The sequence below is a fragment of the Eublepharis macularius genome, chromosome 8 (assembly GCF_028583425.1).
Source record: "Eublepharis macularius isolate TG4126 chromosome 8, MPM_Emac_v1.0, whole genome shotgun sequence".
NCBI lineage: Eukaryota > Metazoa > Chordata > Lepidosauria > Squamata > Eublepharidae > Eublepharis > Eublepharis macularius.
Window position 1 is genome coordinate 96340681 of NC_072797.1, and position 15961 is coordinate 96356641.

General features: G+C 41.4%; 1 protein-coding gene across 1 annotated transcript in view; it reads right to left on the bottom strand.

Moving 5' to 3' along the window:
* VPS13A (vacuolar protein sorting 13 homolog A) overlaps positions 1-15749 on the bottom strand; it is a 179348-nt gene extending 163599 nt beyond the window's left edge. The window contains exons 1-3 of the mRNA XM_054987202.1: positions 15496-15749; positions 8038-8081; positions 6424-6466 (exon numbers count right to left, since the gene is read on the bottom strand). Coding sequence (XP_054843177.1) covers positions 6424-6466; positions 8038-8081; positions 15496-15595 — 187 coding nt within the window. The 5' untranslated portion in view covers positions 15596-15749. The remainder of the gene's footprint in view (positions 1-6423; positions 6467-8037; positions 8082-15495) is intronic.
* Between the last annotated feature and the right edge of the window lie 212 nt (positions 15750-15961).

Below are 15961 nucleotides of genomic sequence, written 5' to 3' on the forward strand. Positions count from 1 at the left end.
GATAGGATTGGTAGATATCAGTGTTTTTATCTGTAACCTGTATTCCCTTCTGAGCATGTATGTCATTCCTTTGTGTATGTTTACAGTTTGTTAATAAAACTTTGAAAAAGAAAGTAAGTTCTTTTAATTCCTATACCTGAGTAACTGTCCTCATGGGAAACCTGGCACATACAGATATGGTTGAAAAATAGAAGAGGCTTACTCTTTAACTACGCTTTAAGCCAAGAGTGTCAAGCATATGGCCAGCAGGTCAGATCCAACCCCTGCAGGGCTGTTATCTGGCCCAAGAGGAAGTGGGGGGAAAGGCAGGAGGCTGCGCCAGGGCAAGAGCAGGTTGTACCTACCTAACCCCCTTTTCTCACTTGGTTTTACGATCAGAGACCATTTTTTTGTGTTTTGTATCTTACTACCTTCCCCCTGAGCCCCTTGATGGGGTAGGGCAAGCTACAGGAGGGGTAGGTAAATTTCATTCAGTGTCTCTGAGGCAGAGGGCTTTAATAGGAATACATCTGGTTACGTTTTCCTGATCCTTTTCTGCTTTCCTCCAAATATCTCTTCTTCCACTCTCGCCCTGCCCCCAGTCTCCAAAAGGAACAGAAAGTGTTAAAAAAAACATTTTAGGTTGCTGACATCCTGTTTTTAGCCTCAGTTCCCTTTCTTATCCATTTGGGAAGCAAACAGATTTAGTGGGGAGGGACTGAAAAACATGAGGGGAGCCAGGTGCTGGACTGCAGTTTCCCTTGGAAACTATTTTGGGTAAATAGTGTAAAAAAGGTAAAGGTAGTCTCCTGTGCAAGCACTGAGTCATTAGTATTACTGACCCATGGGCGGATGTCGCATCACAATGTTTTCTTGGCAGACTTTTCTTACGGGGTGATTTGCCATCGCCTTCCCCCGTCATCTACACTTTACCCCTGGAAACTGGGCACTCATTTTACTGACCTCGGAAGGATGGAAGGTAAGTAGTGTAATTGGCCCCAATTATCATCCAACTTATCTGTTGTATCATTAAGCATGGAAGGAACAAAACCAAAATCCTATCTCTATTAGCCTCAAAGAATGTAAGAATACCTTGATGGCTCTCACAACGAGCTTGATAAAGTAGAGAGAATCACGGTAAAAAGCAAACAACCAAGAGGTGAACCACCGTGATGGCTGGCTAGAACAGCAACAGTAACAACAAAGTAACATGACTGAATGTTCATGCTATCTCCTATATGTAGGCAGAACTATTCATGCCATCGGGGTATGAATTCTGGAGCACTTGTCTTGGATTTGCAACAAAATCATTGAAGCCCCCTTGGTTTCTCATTTTCTTGAATATCATCAGGATACAAGAGAGTTTAGTTTCTCTGTTCTTAATGTTGTCAAGCCTGGTGGTGGTTATGACACTCAGAAGGAGCTCTGGAGACATGAAACATACAAGATATTTAAATTAGGGATGCTTACTCCCCAGGGATTAAACTTGAGCCTTGACTTTGCCTGTTTTCTTTGAACGTGTGTGGTTGGTTGGACCACTTAGTCTTAAGTTTTAGCAGCATGAATACATCTGAAGAGCAAATATAGAATGTTGTCCTTTAATAAAGGCACACATGGCAATTTAGTTTCTATATAGCCTCTGGGGAGGTTCTATTAGTACCCAAGGCTGCTTACGAAGAACGAGTCATGCTGTCTGTTTTGTGAACTGTTGAAAATGATGTGTGTAAGTAATTTTTAGGGCATGATATGGCTGTATTTTGGGTTATATTAATGAGACTGCATGTTTTTTATTCATAAATGTTTACAGTAATGAAGAATTAGTATTTGCTACAAAGCTCCAACACTTGATAAAGACTAGGCGGAAACAGGGTGCTCCAAGCCAGCTCCCCATCGTTTGCTGCCAATAAGGATCCAGTACAGCTGTCTGCAGTTTGTGGTTTGCTTGCATTACAGCTTATGATGTCTCAACAGTGACACTTGGTTTTGTGTCTTAAAAATCAACTCAAGGATTTGTGGACTGTGAATTCTTTATATTCCTTCAAATAATGTTGTTGGAATTTTTCTATCTATGACTTGGGCATTTGCATTCTCGTTTTGTATTCATGTTTATGTAGAATTATATGGAGCTATATACTATGAGCATACTTTGCAATACATTGGTAAAGAATATGCACATTGAGAAGATTTTTGTAACACATAATAAATAGCTTTAATTTTTATTCTATTGTTGTTTCTATTACTGTTACTATTTCTATTCTAGTCAGCTGTCACAGTGGTTCACTCCTTGGTTGTTTGCTTTTTACCATGATTCTCTCTTCCTTTATCTAGAGAAGCAAGTTAATACAGTTGGGAAAAATGCCTTCCACAAACACAGTCTAGCCCAGAAGATGCCCCCCTACCTTGACATGGCTGACATATGGCCACCTAGATGCATAACATTAATTGGATTTGCCTGTGTTCTTTATAAAGTTTGTATCTCTGATACCTGGCATTAAATTTATGGTGTATGGTGCCCGGCCACACAAAGTGACATATGTCAGATCCCGCCTTTGTAACAAAAAAGTTAGACACTCCTGCTCTATGGCTAACCCCTGCCCCCAATAGTCTGCAAGCTGAACGGAAGCAAATGTGAAGCTGCTTGCTTCCATTCAGCTTAACAGAATGGAGGTAAGGGCTTGTGGCTAAGCTCTTATTCATGATGTCAAGGGTCCATCAAAACAAGGAGAACAGACACACATGTTGTCTTCGTTCAGAGTAAGGGAGAGAGATGAATACTTTTCTACACTCCTAGAGTTTGCCCTAAATATGTAGAATCTCCCCCATAGTTAAAGCTAGCATTTTTGATGCCTTGGTAATTACTACTGCAGTCAGGCACTTTACTCGTAGAAGAAAAAAAGCTAAGAACCTGCAAGGATATGGTGAAGGGGGGATCAACTGGAAGTCTCCACACCCCTGAAATCTCCCCCTCCAGCATTCTATAAGGTATCAGTGACTTCAGCTTGCTGCCCCCTCCATTCCCTTTAACTGTTCAAACTGCTCTGAACAGCTCTTCCTGAAGTTTACTGAGTCCTCATCAAGCTATTTTCGACTTTGTAAATGTAGTTTTTTTCTGTGCACCAAACATGTTGTGACCCTTTCTTTGTCTGTGACTGGCTCCCATTGTGTTGCTTTTATGATCAAAACAGGAACCGGCCAATTAATTAAAAGGAGTAATGATTATACGTTGTCAGCCATTATACATTGTCAGCCAACTAAAGAAAATGTATGGGTTTTATTTGACTAAGTCAGCATAAAATATCTCAAGAAATAATAATTCTGATAAATCTACATTAGAAACCAAATTACAACAAACAATTCCATGGTATGCTTATCTGTAAATAAGATACTTTATGAATCAAATTAAAATAGAAGATACAATGAAGAAACCGAAGACAAAATTTGAAGAAATACTAGGAACAAAAAACTTTATTCAAAAAGGTTTAATAGCCAAAATATACAATATAATTGTACAAATAAATAGGAAAATTAATGACTCAATACAACAATATCAACAGAAGAATGGGAGAAAATTTGGATATCAAGATTAATTAATACTCCAGTTGTTAATGCTAACTTACAAACATATAAAATAATCCATTGCTGGAATCTCACACCTCAAAAATCATCTAGAATCACTTCAAAGATCTCACCACTATGCTGGAAAAAATGGGGCGACACAGGTCATTTGCACACTGTTGGTGGCAATGTAAATATATAGAATCATTTTGGAAACAGGTACTACGCCATATTGCATTAATAACATTATACAATTCCATTCAAACCAGATGAGTTATATAGAAATACTATAAAAAGAAGAAATGATTAATATAGAGAGAACAAATCAAATTGTTTGATTTAAATGTGGGAAATTTTTATGGTTTATGACATACAGAAATATTCAAAACTGGAAAATGGGATAAATTGTTTATCTAAAGAAGTATAGTTTGGATGTTTAGTAAGTAAAAGAGTTAAAGATGTACTGCTTAATATAATGGAGAATATATATTTGTTTTAGATAGAGGAAATTAATAGAAGTAAGGGAAAAGGGACAGAGGGTGGGAAAGCTGTTGGAAGTCAACAAAAGGGGGGGAAAGGGAGGGGGTTAGAAACGAAAAATTAGGGGATAATTGAATGCAATGTAATGTAAAAATATTAATGTTCTAACCCAATAAAAATTTTACAAAAAAAAAAAAAAAAACCAGAACTTTTTGGATTTATGGCGAGAACATTCTGTACCGCAGATAAGACAGGATATAATTTCATCACTTTTAATAGCAGCTAAAACATCCATTGCTTCTTGTTGGAAATCTCCTCACTCAACTGATATAACCACATGGCATAATCAAGTATGGGAATATATAGCAATGGAAAAAATAACGGATATCATACAGCATCCTACAGATTATGCTAGAGTAATAAATTTTACAGAAAACTGGCAGCCATTTAGATTACCTTGCTATTAAAGACTCGCAGGGTGCAATAACATCATATCAGAAATTTTTGAAACTAGAACTCTGAAACATTAAAATTTATACCAAGTGAATGTATACCACTATTTAAGCTTCGATTACTTTGACCTTACAATGCTAAAGAAACATTTAAGGAAAAGTAAAACAATACAATGATATAATATATATGCTATTAATGTATAAATATGTTAACCACACAGATTGTTAAAACTGTACTTTATTAATACATGTATGTTTAATAGATCGTTAAAATCTTACTTGAATAAAATGAAAACAAAGAAATAATTCTAAATAAAAAGCACATTAATTTTAGATAACACCTGCACAAGCCATATAACGGGAAACTTAGAAGAGATGTTTCTTTCCAAGAGAAAACATCTCTTCTAAAATGACAGCTGCCATCTACAGCATATCTTCTTGTATTAAAAGCAATCCTTTCCCCCGATCTGCTGCCATTATAGATTATGACTAGGAGTGTGCATTTCGGGTTTCTGATTCAGGAAAAATGCCCAAATCGAACCCGATTTGTAAAGATTCAGGTTTTCCGAATTGGGGCCAGATTCGGAACACCCAAATTAAAGCTTCCCAAAGTGATTCGAGTTGCTTTGGGAAGCTTCAGGGTCCTTTAAACTTGGGCCAGCTGAATTTAAAGGACCTTCCGCGCCTGCTGGAGTGGGGGGGGGAGTTTAAAGGGAAAAATGCTCCCTGCACCGTTTGCAAATGGTGCAGTGAGCACCATTTACCCTTTAAACTCTCCCCCCTCCCTCCAGCCAGCTGGAGAGGGGAAGAGTTTAAAAGGGGAAACGCTCCCCGTGTAGTCTGCAAACAGTACGGGATGCATTTTACCCATCAACCTTTCGCCCCTCCCTCCAGCCAGCTGAAAAGTAGGAGAGTTTAAAGGGAAAAACACTTCCTGTGCCGTTTGCAAATGGCACGGGGCGCTTTTTACCCTTTAAACTCGCCCGCTCTCCAGCTGGCTGGAGAGCGGGAGAGTTTAAAGGGAAAAATGCATGTTTGCAAACGGCGTGGGTCTCGTTTTATCCTTTAAACTTTCCAGTCAGCAGCGAACGAGGCAGAGGAGTCCCTTTCTGCCCCTCAAATGGCTGCCACAACAGTCATTTGAGGGGCAAGAAGGGCCAGAGGAGGCGGCTCCAGCCTTCCCTGCTGCCCAGCTGGCCAATGCAGGCCCCACAGGCGGTGGCGCAGCAGTGGCAAAGGAGCCAGCTCCGGGACGTCCCAGCCTCTCGTGGGCTGCAGCAGCAGCAGCAGCAGCAGCAGCAGCAGCAGCGGAGGAAACAGAGAAGGCCCTTCCTGCTCCCAAATGGCCACCGTGGCAGCCATTTGAGGGGCAGGAAGGGCCGAAGGAGGCGGCTCCAGACTTTCCCGCCACCCAGCTGGCTGCTGTGGGCCCCACAAGCGATGGCATGGCAGCAGAGGAGCTGACTCTGGGCTGTCCCGGTCTCACAAGAGCTGCCACCGCCACACCCTCCTGCCGCCCAGCTGATTAGCCTCACCTCTCCCTGCCGGCCAGGTAAGTCGAGGGGAGGGGTTGCTCCCCCTCACTTCAGTATGCTCCGAATCTTTATAGAGCATACCAAAGCGAGCTAAATATCAGCTTCCCGAAGAGGCTTGCTGCTTTGGGGTTCTGGTAATTCTGGATTTTTTCCCACTTCAGGTATCTTTTCAGGGTGTACACCCCTAATTATGACTTCTTCAAAACCAAAATATGTAACTGATTAATCAACTAAATGTTGGAGCCCTAATCATGTTTTTTATAAAACTTTCAAGCTTGCCTGCAGTACAACAGAATTAAATATACACACAAAAATAATTAGATGGAATTATAAAACTAGAAAAAATTAGAACCAACCAGCTCCAAGCATTTATAAACAAGGTTTTAAGCATATGAATGAAGGAGAAAAGTTAAAAAACTTACCTATGTGACCAGCTTTAACTTTAAATGGTACATCAAATTGATACTGTAAAGAAAATGTTATTTAAATGTTATTTCAGCAATAAATTTGTGATGAATTTCAGCACAAAGTTTTACATGTGAACAACCATCTTAATGTTCATTAATTTTAGCACTTTAGACAATTTTATAATATAGTATTAAGGAATTCATACTACATTGTCAAATGGAACAGGTTACACATTTCTAGTACTGCTTGTGTTGCTCTTGGTTTGTAAGGCTGAGAGCCCTATAGGTACATGCAGCATCATTACTATAAATAACATCAAATAATTTTTAAAAAAATATCACCATGTCTATTAGAGCTAGGGTTTACTGCCATACTAGGATGCTGTGCACTCTATTGCTCACAGTAGACCTTGCACTGTTGACTATGAGATGTAGTGAAAGAGAATGATTCACTTCAGAACATAAAAGCAACCAGAACTTATAAGCAACCAAGATTTAATACAAATAATAGATCAAAACTGAAAACAGTGACATCACCCAAATCAAGGAGTCCTGATTAGGTTAAGGACTATTTTCAACAATGTGGATTGGAGTGGATACTGCATTGCCTTTGTAATCCTACATTCTGCATTATGCTGGCCTGGCCAGTTTGCTCTTCACATTGTCTTTTAATTTTGTATTCCTAATCTAAGTGCATGGGTATTGGCATTCAATTTTGTATTCCTAGTTCTACTGCATTGTTCATTTGATGTCCTGTACTGTATTATTACATTTTCCCCTCTTTCTGTACTCTGTAATCCACCTTGAGTATCAGTGAAAAGGGCAGGCTACAAAGTTAAACAAATACATCCTAACTATTTATACAAGTGAGGAACCCCCAAGGACTTGCAGGGGAGGCGGGGGAGGTAATCTTATTTTTCCCTCCCCCATCATTTTTCTCTACCCTGCCCTCCATAGCCTCTTATCCTTTTCCTGCTTCCTTCTCTCCTTCCTACCCACCTTTGCTTACTCCTATCCACCTTCTCCCTCTCTCTTTGGCAGCCTGTTCCCTATAGCCTTGTTGTGTGGCCCAGCTGCATGGTGGAGAGCCTGCACTTTCCCTGTATCCCTTTCCCAACACTATTTCCTCTTCCCCTCCTCCTGGCAACTCCCATATGCTCACCATTCCCTACGTCCTTCTATCCTTGAAATTCTCTAAACAAGAGGTACATTTGGCTGTGAGTGTGGTACTAGATCAAAGTTGCCTAGGTAGCTTATACAGCAGAGTACTGATTCCAATCTGGGTCTCTCAGATTCTTCTCTGAAACTCTAACCACTATACTACACTGGCTTTTGTCCAGAGGTGTGGGTGTGCTGCTAAACAGTAGCAAGTAGCCATGCCTGGGTGAATCATACAAAGACATCTGATTAAAGGTACAGATACTTCTTTTATCATTTTGGGTTTTTTTTAACACCCCCCATTGGTTTTTTTTAGATTTAAGGTTTTTCTGCAAACCTGGGGTATTTTTCAGGTACGTAGGAGGATCTGTTTTGTCTGTTCATGGCTCCAGTCTCCTGATTCAATTATCCACCAATCAGGCCCTTTGGCTATTAGCATATAAGATTTTATTTTGCTTGTTCTGAACTTACCAGTGCATTTTCTTTTATTTCAAGATTCTTAAGAGCTACAGCTCCTGTTAGGAAAAAGATATTTAAGACTGTAATTACAACAATTATAATAATTTTGAAACATTCTTCCTGCGTTGTGTACTATTTGCAACCATCTGGAAAATAAACATTCTTAAGGTCGAAGATCTAATTTTCCAGACTATGCTACACTCCATTCAAAGAATGTATGTCAGGACTTTTTGCATGCATTTTGTATCTTTCCTTTCAAAACTCAAATTTTACTCCATCTGATATTATTACTGGCTGCCTGAGCAAACCAGGACCAAACCACAATTTCTGTGGCCCTGGAATAAACTTGCAAGACACAGATAAGAACCCATTCTCACACCCCACACTCACAAGTTATGAAATAAAAATATTCTGTTTTGTTTCTGAAATTATATATTTTAATAGGCTTGCAGCTTGAGCTGGGTCCCTGGTTCCCACCAAACCGTACTCATTTTCTGCACCCACATGCACACATGCATGCATGCACAACTTTTGGGCCATATGTTATTGGTTCAAGCACGATATTTCAATATACAATTTCCTTTTTCTGAATCAGCATCACTAATCATGAAAGGCTGATCAATGATCACTCTTCTGTCTATTAGTCACAATGTTAGAGACAATCCATAAGATCCATCAGTGTCACTCAACTTCAAAAGGCTCTCTTTGTTAGTAAGAGGAAAATTCTGCATTATTTGAGGTAATTATATATCCTTGTGTCCCTTTGATTTACCACATTTCCATGTAAGCAGTCTACATACCTTTTCCATTTATAAAGGAAAGCTTTTGCTTTCCAATATGAAAGACAGACTTTATTCCATTTGACTATTTTTGCCCTAGCCAATGGTATTTAACATAAGTGCTACACCAATATTTTTAAAATGTCCTAGATGCCTGACTTTTACATTGTTTTTCTTAAAAAAACCAGACTTTTAATTAGAAGTGTATTAACAACACCTTTTCTGTTTTTGTATACCATTACTGCGAGCCAGTTCCTTTACGTTTATTGATAAGGCTTTAAGCATAATGATCAATACAATAAAACAGAATGGAACTAAGGCATATGTACCTTAGTTCCAGCTAGATGCTGTCTTCCTACTATGGCTACTGGTTAGAGACAGCTCAGTTCTCATTGAAACTTCTAGCATTTTCCTCTGAGGTATTCTTGCAGTTTCTCCCCCCTCTCTTCTGATCTTTTTTTCCTTCCAGAAAGGAAGGGCAACAAGCTACTTGCTACCCAGTCTATGGGCAATATGTCACAGTGGATTGAGGTAGAAGTATAAAGGTGAACTACAAGAGATGGGTCAGGTCAAAACAACAATGGAAGGCATACAACAACTGAGAAGCAATGAAAGCCCTGCATGCTCCTCTCATGAAGATTAGGTATCTTTCTAAGTGCAGAAATGCATCTTGGATTTAAGAGACAGTTTAGTGTAGTGGTTAAGAGTGGCAGGACTCTAATTGGAGAACCAGGTTTGATTTCCCCTCCATTTGAAGCCAGTTGGGCAGCCCTGGGTCAGTCACAGCTCTCTTGGAGCTCTATCAGCCCCACCCTCCTCACAGGGTGATTGTCGTGAGGATAATAATAACACACTATGTAATACACTCTGAGTGTGGCATTAAGTTGTTCTAAAGGGCGTCTTCATAGGCATTTCACTCATTCTAAAAGAGACAATACTTCATAGGAGTTTTTCAGTACTCCCCCCAAATTTCCAAGTTTTCCACAAAAAAAAGCCTCGGGAAAAAACAGGAGGAAATTCTCTCACACACACGCACACACAAAATTATTCAGGATGCTAAAAACCAAGACTGACTCTGAAGAGCTCCAAGAGGATTGCCACAAATTGGGTGAGTGACCAACAATGAGACAAATGAAGTCCAATGTAGGTAAGTGTAAAGTGATGCAACTTCATGTATATGGCAATGGGAACTGAATTTACTGAGACTGAGAGGGAAAGAGAATTCAGGATCAGTACTGAATAGTTCAATGAAAATATCAAATCAGTGTACCACAGAAGTGAAAAAAGGGCAAACTCTATGCTGGGCATTATGAGTTAAGGTATTGAAAATAATTATAAAACTATTAATTTGCGTGCTCTCAAACTCAGTGGGTAGGTGGTTTAGAGGGAGGACTATGCTTTCTGTGTGATTTTGGTGCCATTGTGTACAAAAACAGCTGCCCTAGAGCATCACCCCCTTGAAAAGAAGAGCCAAAACACAGCCAAAACACATGCAAGGGGCCAAAACACATGAAACAAAGAAACCTAAATAGATCAGTTCTGAGACAGTAGCATCCCAGCCGGAACAAACTGGCAATGAGATGCAACAGTTCCATAACCCCCAGAACCAAAACTGAAATGGAAACTTTCTAGATGCACACCCCTACAATCTGTGGCTGGAAAACATCCTTGAATGACAGGATACTAACATATCTAGTGATAAAGTGATTCATGCCTTTACAAAAGGCCTGCAGGTTCTCTCTTGATTACAATATGCAAGCCAAGACCAAAGAGTAAGCCAATTCCCTACTAAAAGCCCTGAAACTGCATTAGAGCTGCCAGCCCCGCCTCCTACTCAAAGCTTCCTGGTTTGGATAGAAGGGGGTGGGTATGAAAGAAAACTTGGAGCAGAGTGGAGACAGGCACTGTACCTCTAGACACTATACTGTGCCTTTCACTCCTCCCAACCAAAGGTTTGTCTGTACTCCATTCCAGCCTTTCTTTCCCATCCATCTTCTGAATCTCTTCTGTTCTGCTGCAATTGAGCTCTCCTTAACTCCTACTACAGGTACCCACCATTCCTCCTCTATTTCTTTGGAGACACTCAGCCTTTGAAATGCTCACTAATGTGTACTGCAGGAGCCAGGCTCTTCCCAGCCCAGACAGCACGAGCGAAGGCTCATAAGGCATGCTACTTATGAATGCATTTCCTCCCAATACTCCTTTACTTCCCTTTGTCATTTAACTAGTTTTGCAACAAATATAAGTAGTCCTATCTTTATTTTTTATGATTTCTAATTTACTTTGGAACTATACTTTTAAAGAATGTCTGAAAAGAGAGACAAAATATTATCAGTGATAAAAAGTGAAGATATTTTATTACCGTTTACTTTATCACACCCAAAACAAGACAGCTTCAATGTCTGTCTGATAATTCTGTATATTTCTTTTTAAAAACTTGTTAGATTAATTTTACCGCAAGCTAGTAAGTTCTGAGCTCTCTTTCTTGCTGTTATTTTTTAATTTGTTTGCTACAATTTCACTTGTTTAGGTTTTTTAAAATTTACAGGTTTTAACTTTTGTTTCATTAATTAATTTAGAATTGTAACAGCAAATTGAATTAAAAATAAAAATATAAACAAAACTATCCATTTAACTGGTTTTATCAAAAGAATTCAATCTTTCTATCTAAAAATTGATAGCTCTGTGTTTTGTTTCTAATTGGCTCAGAAAGATATTTCATTTTATAATAGCTAATAATATTTCAAAAAGTATTGGTAGGTATTATTGCTTTACACATATGCAGTCAAAAAGTGTTATAAGATGTTTTAAAATAAGTAAATAATGAAACAAATTCCAGAAACTATATAAGCTGCCTCTCCAGAGGCAACATGATGCTGATTTGTTTTGGATGAGTCCGGCCCCTAAAATTTTGGGCTGGCTTCTAAACCACAGAAAATTTGTCAAGACTTGCACTATGAACGCCAACTGAACAACTCACCACACTGCTGTCTGCAATTCACTTTATAAGAATAAATACTGTTAATTTCCCTACTGCTAATTCCTGAGCCCAGATTGATGTAAGAGACTGATCAGAACCTAAATGAGATTCCTGGGACCCTACAGTACATCATTCTGAATTCCATGATGGAAGAAAGAGGAGATATAAATGTAATTAATAATAGACTGAACCAAAATATCAATAGTGTCAATAGGCTACTTGAGTCAAACTTTCAATACCTAGAACTTTAAAAAGCACAGGTTTTTTTAGAATTACATTTTGTTATTGGTTTTTAAGTTTAATTCCAACTTCCATCAGGAGTAGAAATGCTTTCCCCTTACCACTTAGGTAATCCATCACCTTTGACCAGAAAACCTGTGGCCTGAACATTACATTCTTTTGAGTACTATTTACGGTTCCACCCTAGCAAAGTCATACCCTAGGTCCATCAAAGTCAATGGGCTTAGAAGAGTATAAGTCTGCTTTGAATGGGATTGATAATCACTACTCTTCTTAGAAATGCTGTCAGGAGTTAAAGTTAAAATATTGTTATATATATGGAGAGATACAACAGGACATCTTACTATATATGCACTTGAGTAAGCGTATTTCAGACAACTCACTTTATACCCTGGTTCACCACCAGAAGGCGCTGCCACAGAGGAAAGCCTAGGCAAGGCACCATGTCCCTCCAGAAAACATGCCATGGTGGGAAGCCCAGGCTGGAAGCAGGATGGGAGCAGGTGGCAATGCCCGCCTCCCACCTTCACCCAGCTGGTATTAGGAGCGGATCAGGTGGCAATGCTCACCCCCCCCACACACCTTAACTCAGTTGGTATTAGGAGCAGAGCAGGTGGCAATGCCCTCTCCCCGCCTTAACACAGCTGGTATTAGGAGCGAAGCAGGGGGCAATGCTCACCCCTCATCTTAACCCAGTTGGTATTAGGAGCGGAGCAGATGGCCATGCCTAACCCCTGCCATAACCCAGCTGGTATCAGCAGTGGAGCAGGTGGCTTTGCCCACCCACTGCCTTAACCCAACAGGTATTAGGAGCGGAGCAGGTGGCAATGCCCACCCCCACCACCTTAACCAAGCTGGGATCAGGAGCAGATCAGATGGATAAGGAACAGAGCAGGTGGCAATGCCCACCCTCTTCAACCTACTGGAATAAGCCACTGAGCAGGCAATGCCCACCCTGTCTTCACCGTGCCAGAGTCAGGAGCCAAGCATGCAGCAATTCCTCGCCCCCCCTTCAACCTGCTGGAATCAGGAGCAGAGCAGGGGGCAATGCCTACACTCTCTTTGCCCAGCTGGGATCAGAAGCAGAGCACATAGTAAAGCCCGTCGCCCACCTTCACCTGTCAGGATCAGGTGTGGAGCAGGAGGCAATGCCTGTTCCTCTCTTCACCCAGCGGGGAGCAGGTGGCAATGCCCATCTTCTTTCACCCAGTTGGGATCAGGCTAGGAGCAGGCAGCAATGCCTGCCCCCCTTCACCCAGCTATAGTCAGGCGCAGAACAGGAGGCAATGCCCCCCCTTTAGGCAGCATGTATCAGGCATGGACCAGGTAGCAAAGCCTACCACCCCTTCACATGGCCGAGATCTGGCAGATCAGGCACGGAGCAGATGACAATGCCCACCCTCCTTCCTTCACCAGCTGGAATCAGTGACAGAGGATAAGGGAATGCCTGCCTGCCTGCCTGTCCTCCCCTTTCTAGTGCCCATTGTATTTTTCCCCACAATGGGCTTTGTTGCTAGTTTAATATATTCTTAACAAAACTTCAGTTTATAACAGAAAAATGCATTAACTCTAAATATTATGTTCAGAAACGAGTAACAATCATTCTTGTAGGCAGCATTTTTGAGGCAGTATAAAGCTGTTATCATTACCAGAAAACCCTACGTCCCCTTGTTAAGTGTGAGGAAAGCTCAGAGTCATCTGTTTCATTTCATCATTATATTCATTTTCCAGATCTCAGCAAGGTTATTTTCATTATAAGAGCTGCAACCATAATTTTACAAACACTTGAACACACAATTGTCAAACAAGTTCTGTGGAAATCCATCTAATACAAGCTACATAATCAAGATCAGTCTATTTATATTTCAAGCTGTCTCCTGTTATAAATGTTTGATCAGGTTTACACATTAACAGTGCAACCCTAAACAGAGTTACACTCTTCTAATCCCTTTGATTTCCAAGGATGTAACTTTGCTTAGGACTGTGTTGTTAATGTAAACAGTTCTGTTTCACAACAATACAGCCTCTAGAATTTGCTGGCTCTGTATTAAGTTGTTGTTGTTTTTTTAAGAAAACAAATGTGAAAGGCATAAAGCAAGCAAATCTAGAGAGAAGGAAAACAAAGAAACCATGCAATATGCTCTTCTATTATTGACCCGCTTTACATATCTCAGACCTGCAGCACACAACCAATAACACTGTAACGTCTGAAGCAGCCCATGTATTTCTTTGAATGGTATGTAAACTGTGGGTACCTCTGCCTGTATCTAGTGTAAATCCAGTTTTTAAATATAACTTCTTGGCCTTTTGGCTAAGATCAAGTGTGTGTGTAGTTTTCAAATATATTTATTACATCTACTACTACATTATAGACTTTACCATGCATTTGCTAAAATAATCCAAGAAGTGTTTTTCAGTCTTTCTGGATCCTTCAGTTATAAACATGAGCTTTTTGCCTTCTGTTCCTTCAATACATAATTTTAGGCTCAGAAAGACAAAGTACAGCACAGGCCCAATGTCAAAACTCAACTCCGGTCACTCACTTGTGGCATGATCAACTAACAGAAAATAACACAGAATTAGAACATAAAATTACACTTCTAGTTTCTATCACAAAGAATCACCATCTTCAAAATATTAAAAGCTACATTAGGAGCTTTTTGAAGTAAAAATAAATAACATAACATAAGAGCAATTCTGAGCAGGTCTACTCAGAATCCTACTCAGGTCTATTCAATGAGGTTTGCTCCCAGGAAAGTGTTTTTAGCATAACACAGTAGCATGTCAAAAAGACTGGGGCTGAGAGAGAGAGAGAGAGAGAGAGAGAGAGAGAATAAAGTGTTTTCTCCACCAATCAAATGCACCGATTCCACAACATGTGTGGAAAAAATGCATTACATGCTAGTGAATCAACGTGTGACTCCAGCAAGAGCACTGAAGTTTACGTTATGCATTTTCACGCTAACTGAGGAGTGGAAGGAGATTCATGCACACACAAATAAAAATCCTTCCTTTTTTGACCATGTATACGAGCAAGCTGCGCCCAGGAAATGCTTCTGCTTGACCTACAAGTGGGGGCGCCTTCCGAAGCAACTTCCAAAAGAGCTGAGCTAGATCAGGTGAGATGGCAAGGAATGCAAAGCGCTGCCCACGTGACAGGGCTGGGCGTAGCCAGGAGGACACCCAAGTGCGTGCCAGCCAGCCAACCCGTCGACGGGGGCAGAGGGGCCCCAACGGGGGGGGGAGCAGCCCGTGAGGTCCCCCGCAGCCTTCCCGTACCCCCGCGAACGGGGCTGTTCTAGTCGGGCTGTCTCGCGCGCGAACACGCCTCCCCCACCCCTCACAGACACACGCAGGGCCACCGACACGCGCAAAGGAAGGAGCCGGGCAGGCGCCTCCTGGAAAGGGGCTGTCAGGGGCGTTCGGGAAGGGCGAACTGGGCTAGACCGAGCCGGCCGGGCATCTCGTTACCTCCCCAGATGCCGAGAGAAAGCTGAGAACTGTCCAGATTCACCACATAATCGCCCAGGAAGCGGTTCAGAACGTCCACGACCACCGACTCGAACACCATCCTCGCCGCCTCTCGTCTCGCTTTGCCTTGCCGCGGTTCAAAGGGCCACCGGCCTTCCCGACGGGAAGCCTCCCCCGCCTGCCACCCTGTGCTGCGCCGCGCCGAGCAGGGTGGTGGCGGCTGGTCGCCCGCTGGCTCGGCTTGTTAGACTCGGGGCTCGCCCTCCCTTTCGCGCAGGCGCACGAAGAGCGCTTCAAATCTACATAGCCTTTTCCTTGAGAAGCCAGCAACTCTCTCTCTTCCCCCGCGAAGAAGCGGCGCTAGAGGACTTTAGATGCGCGCGCGTGCCGGAGGGGGGCGGCCGCGTTCCGCGTCACGCGAGACTGTTCTGTGGTTAAACTGTCCCGCCATTTCACCACCGCAAGA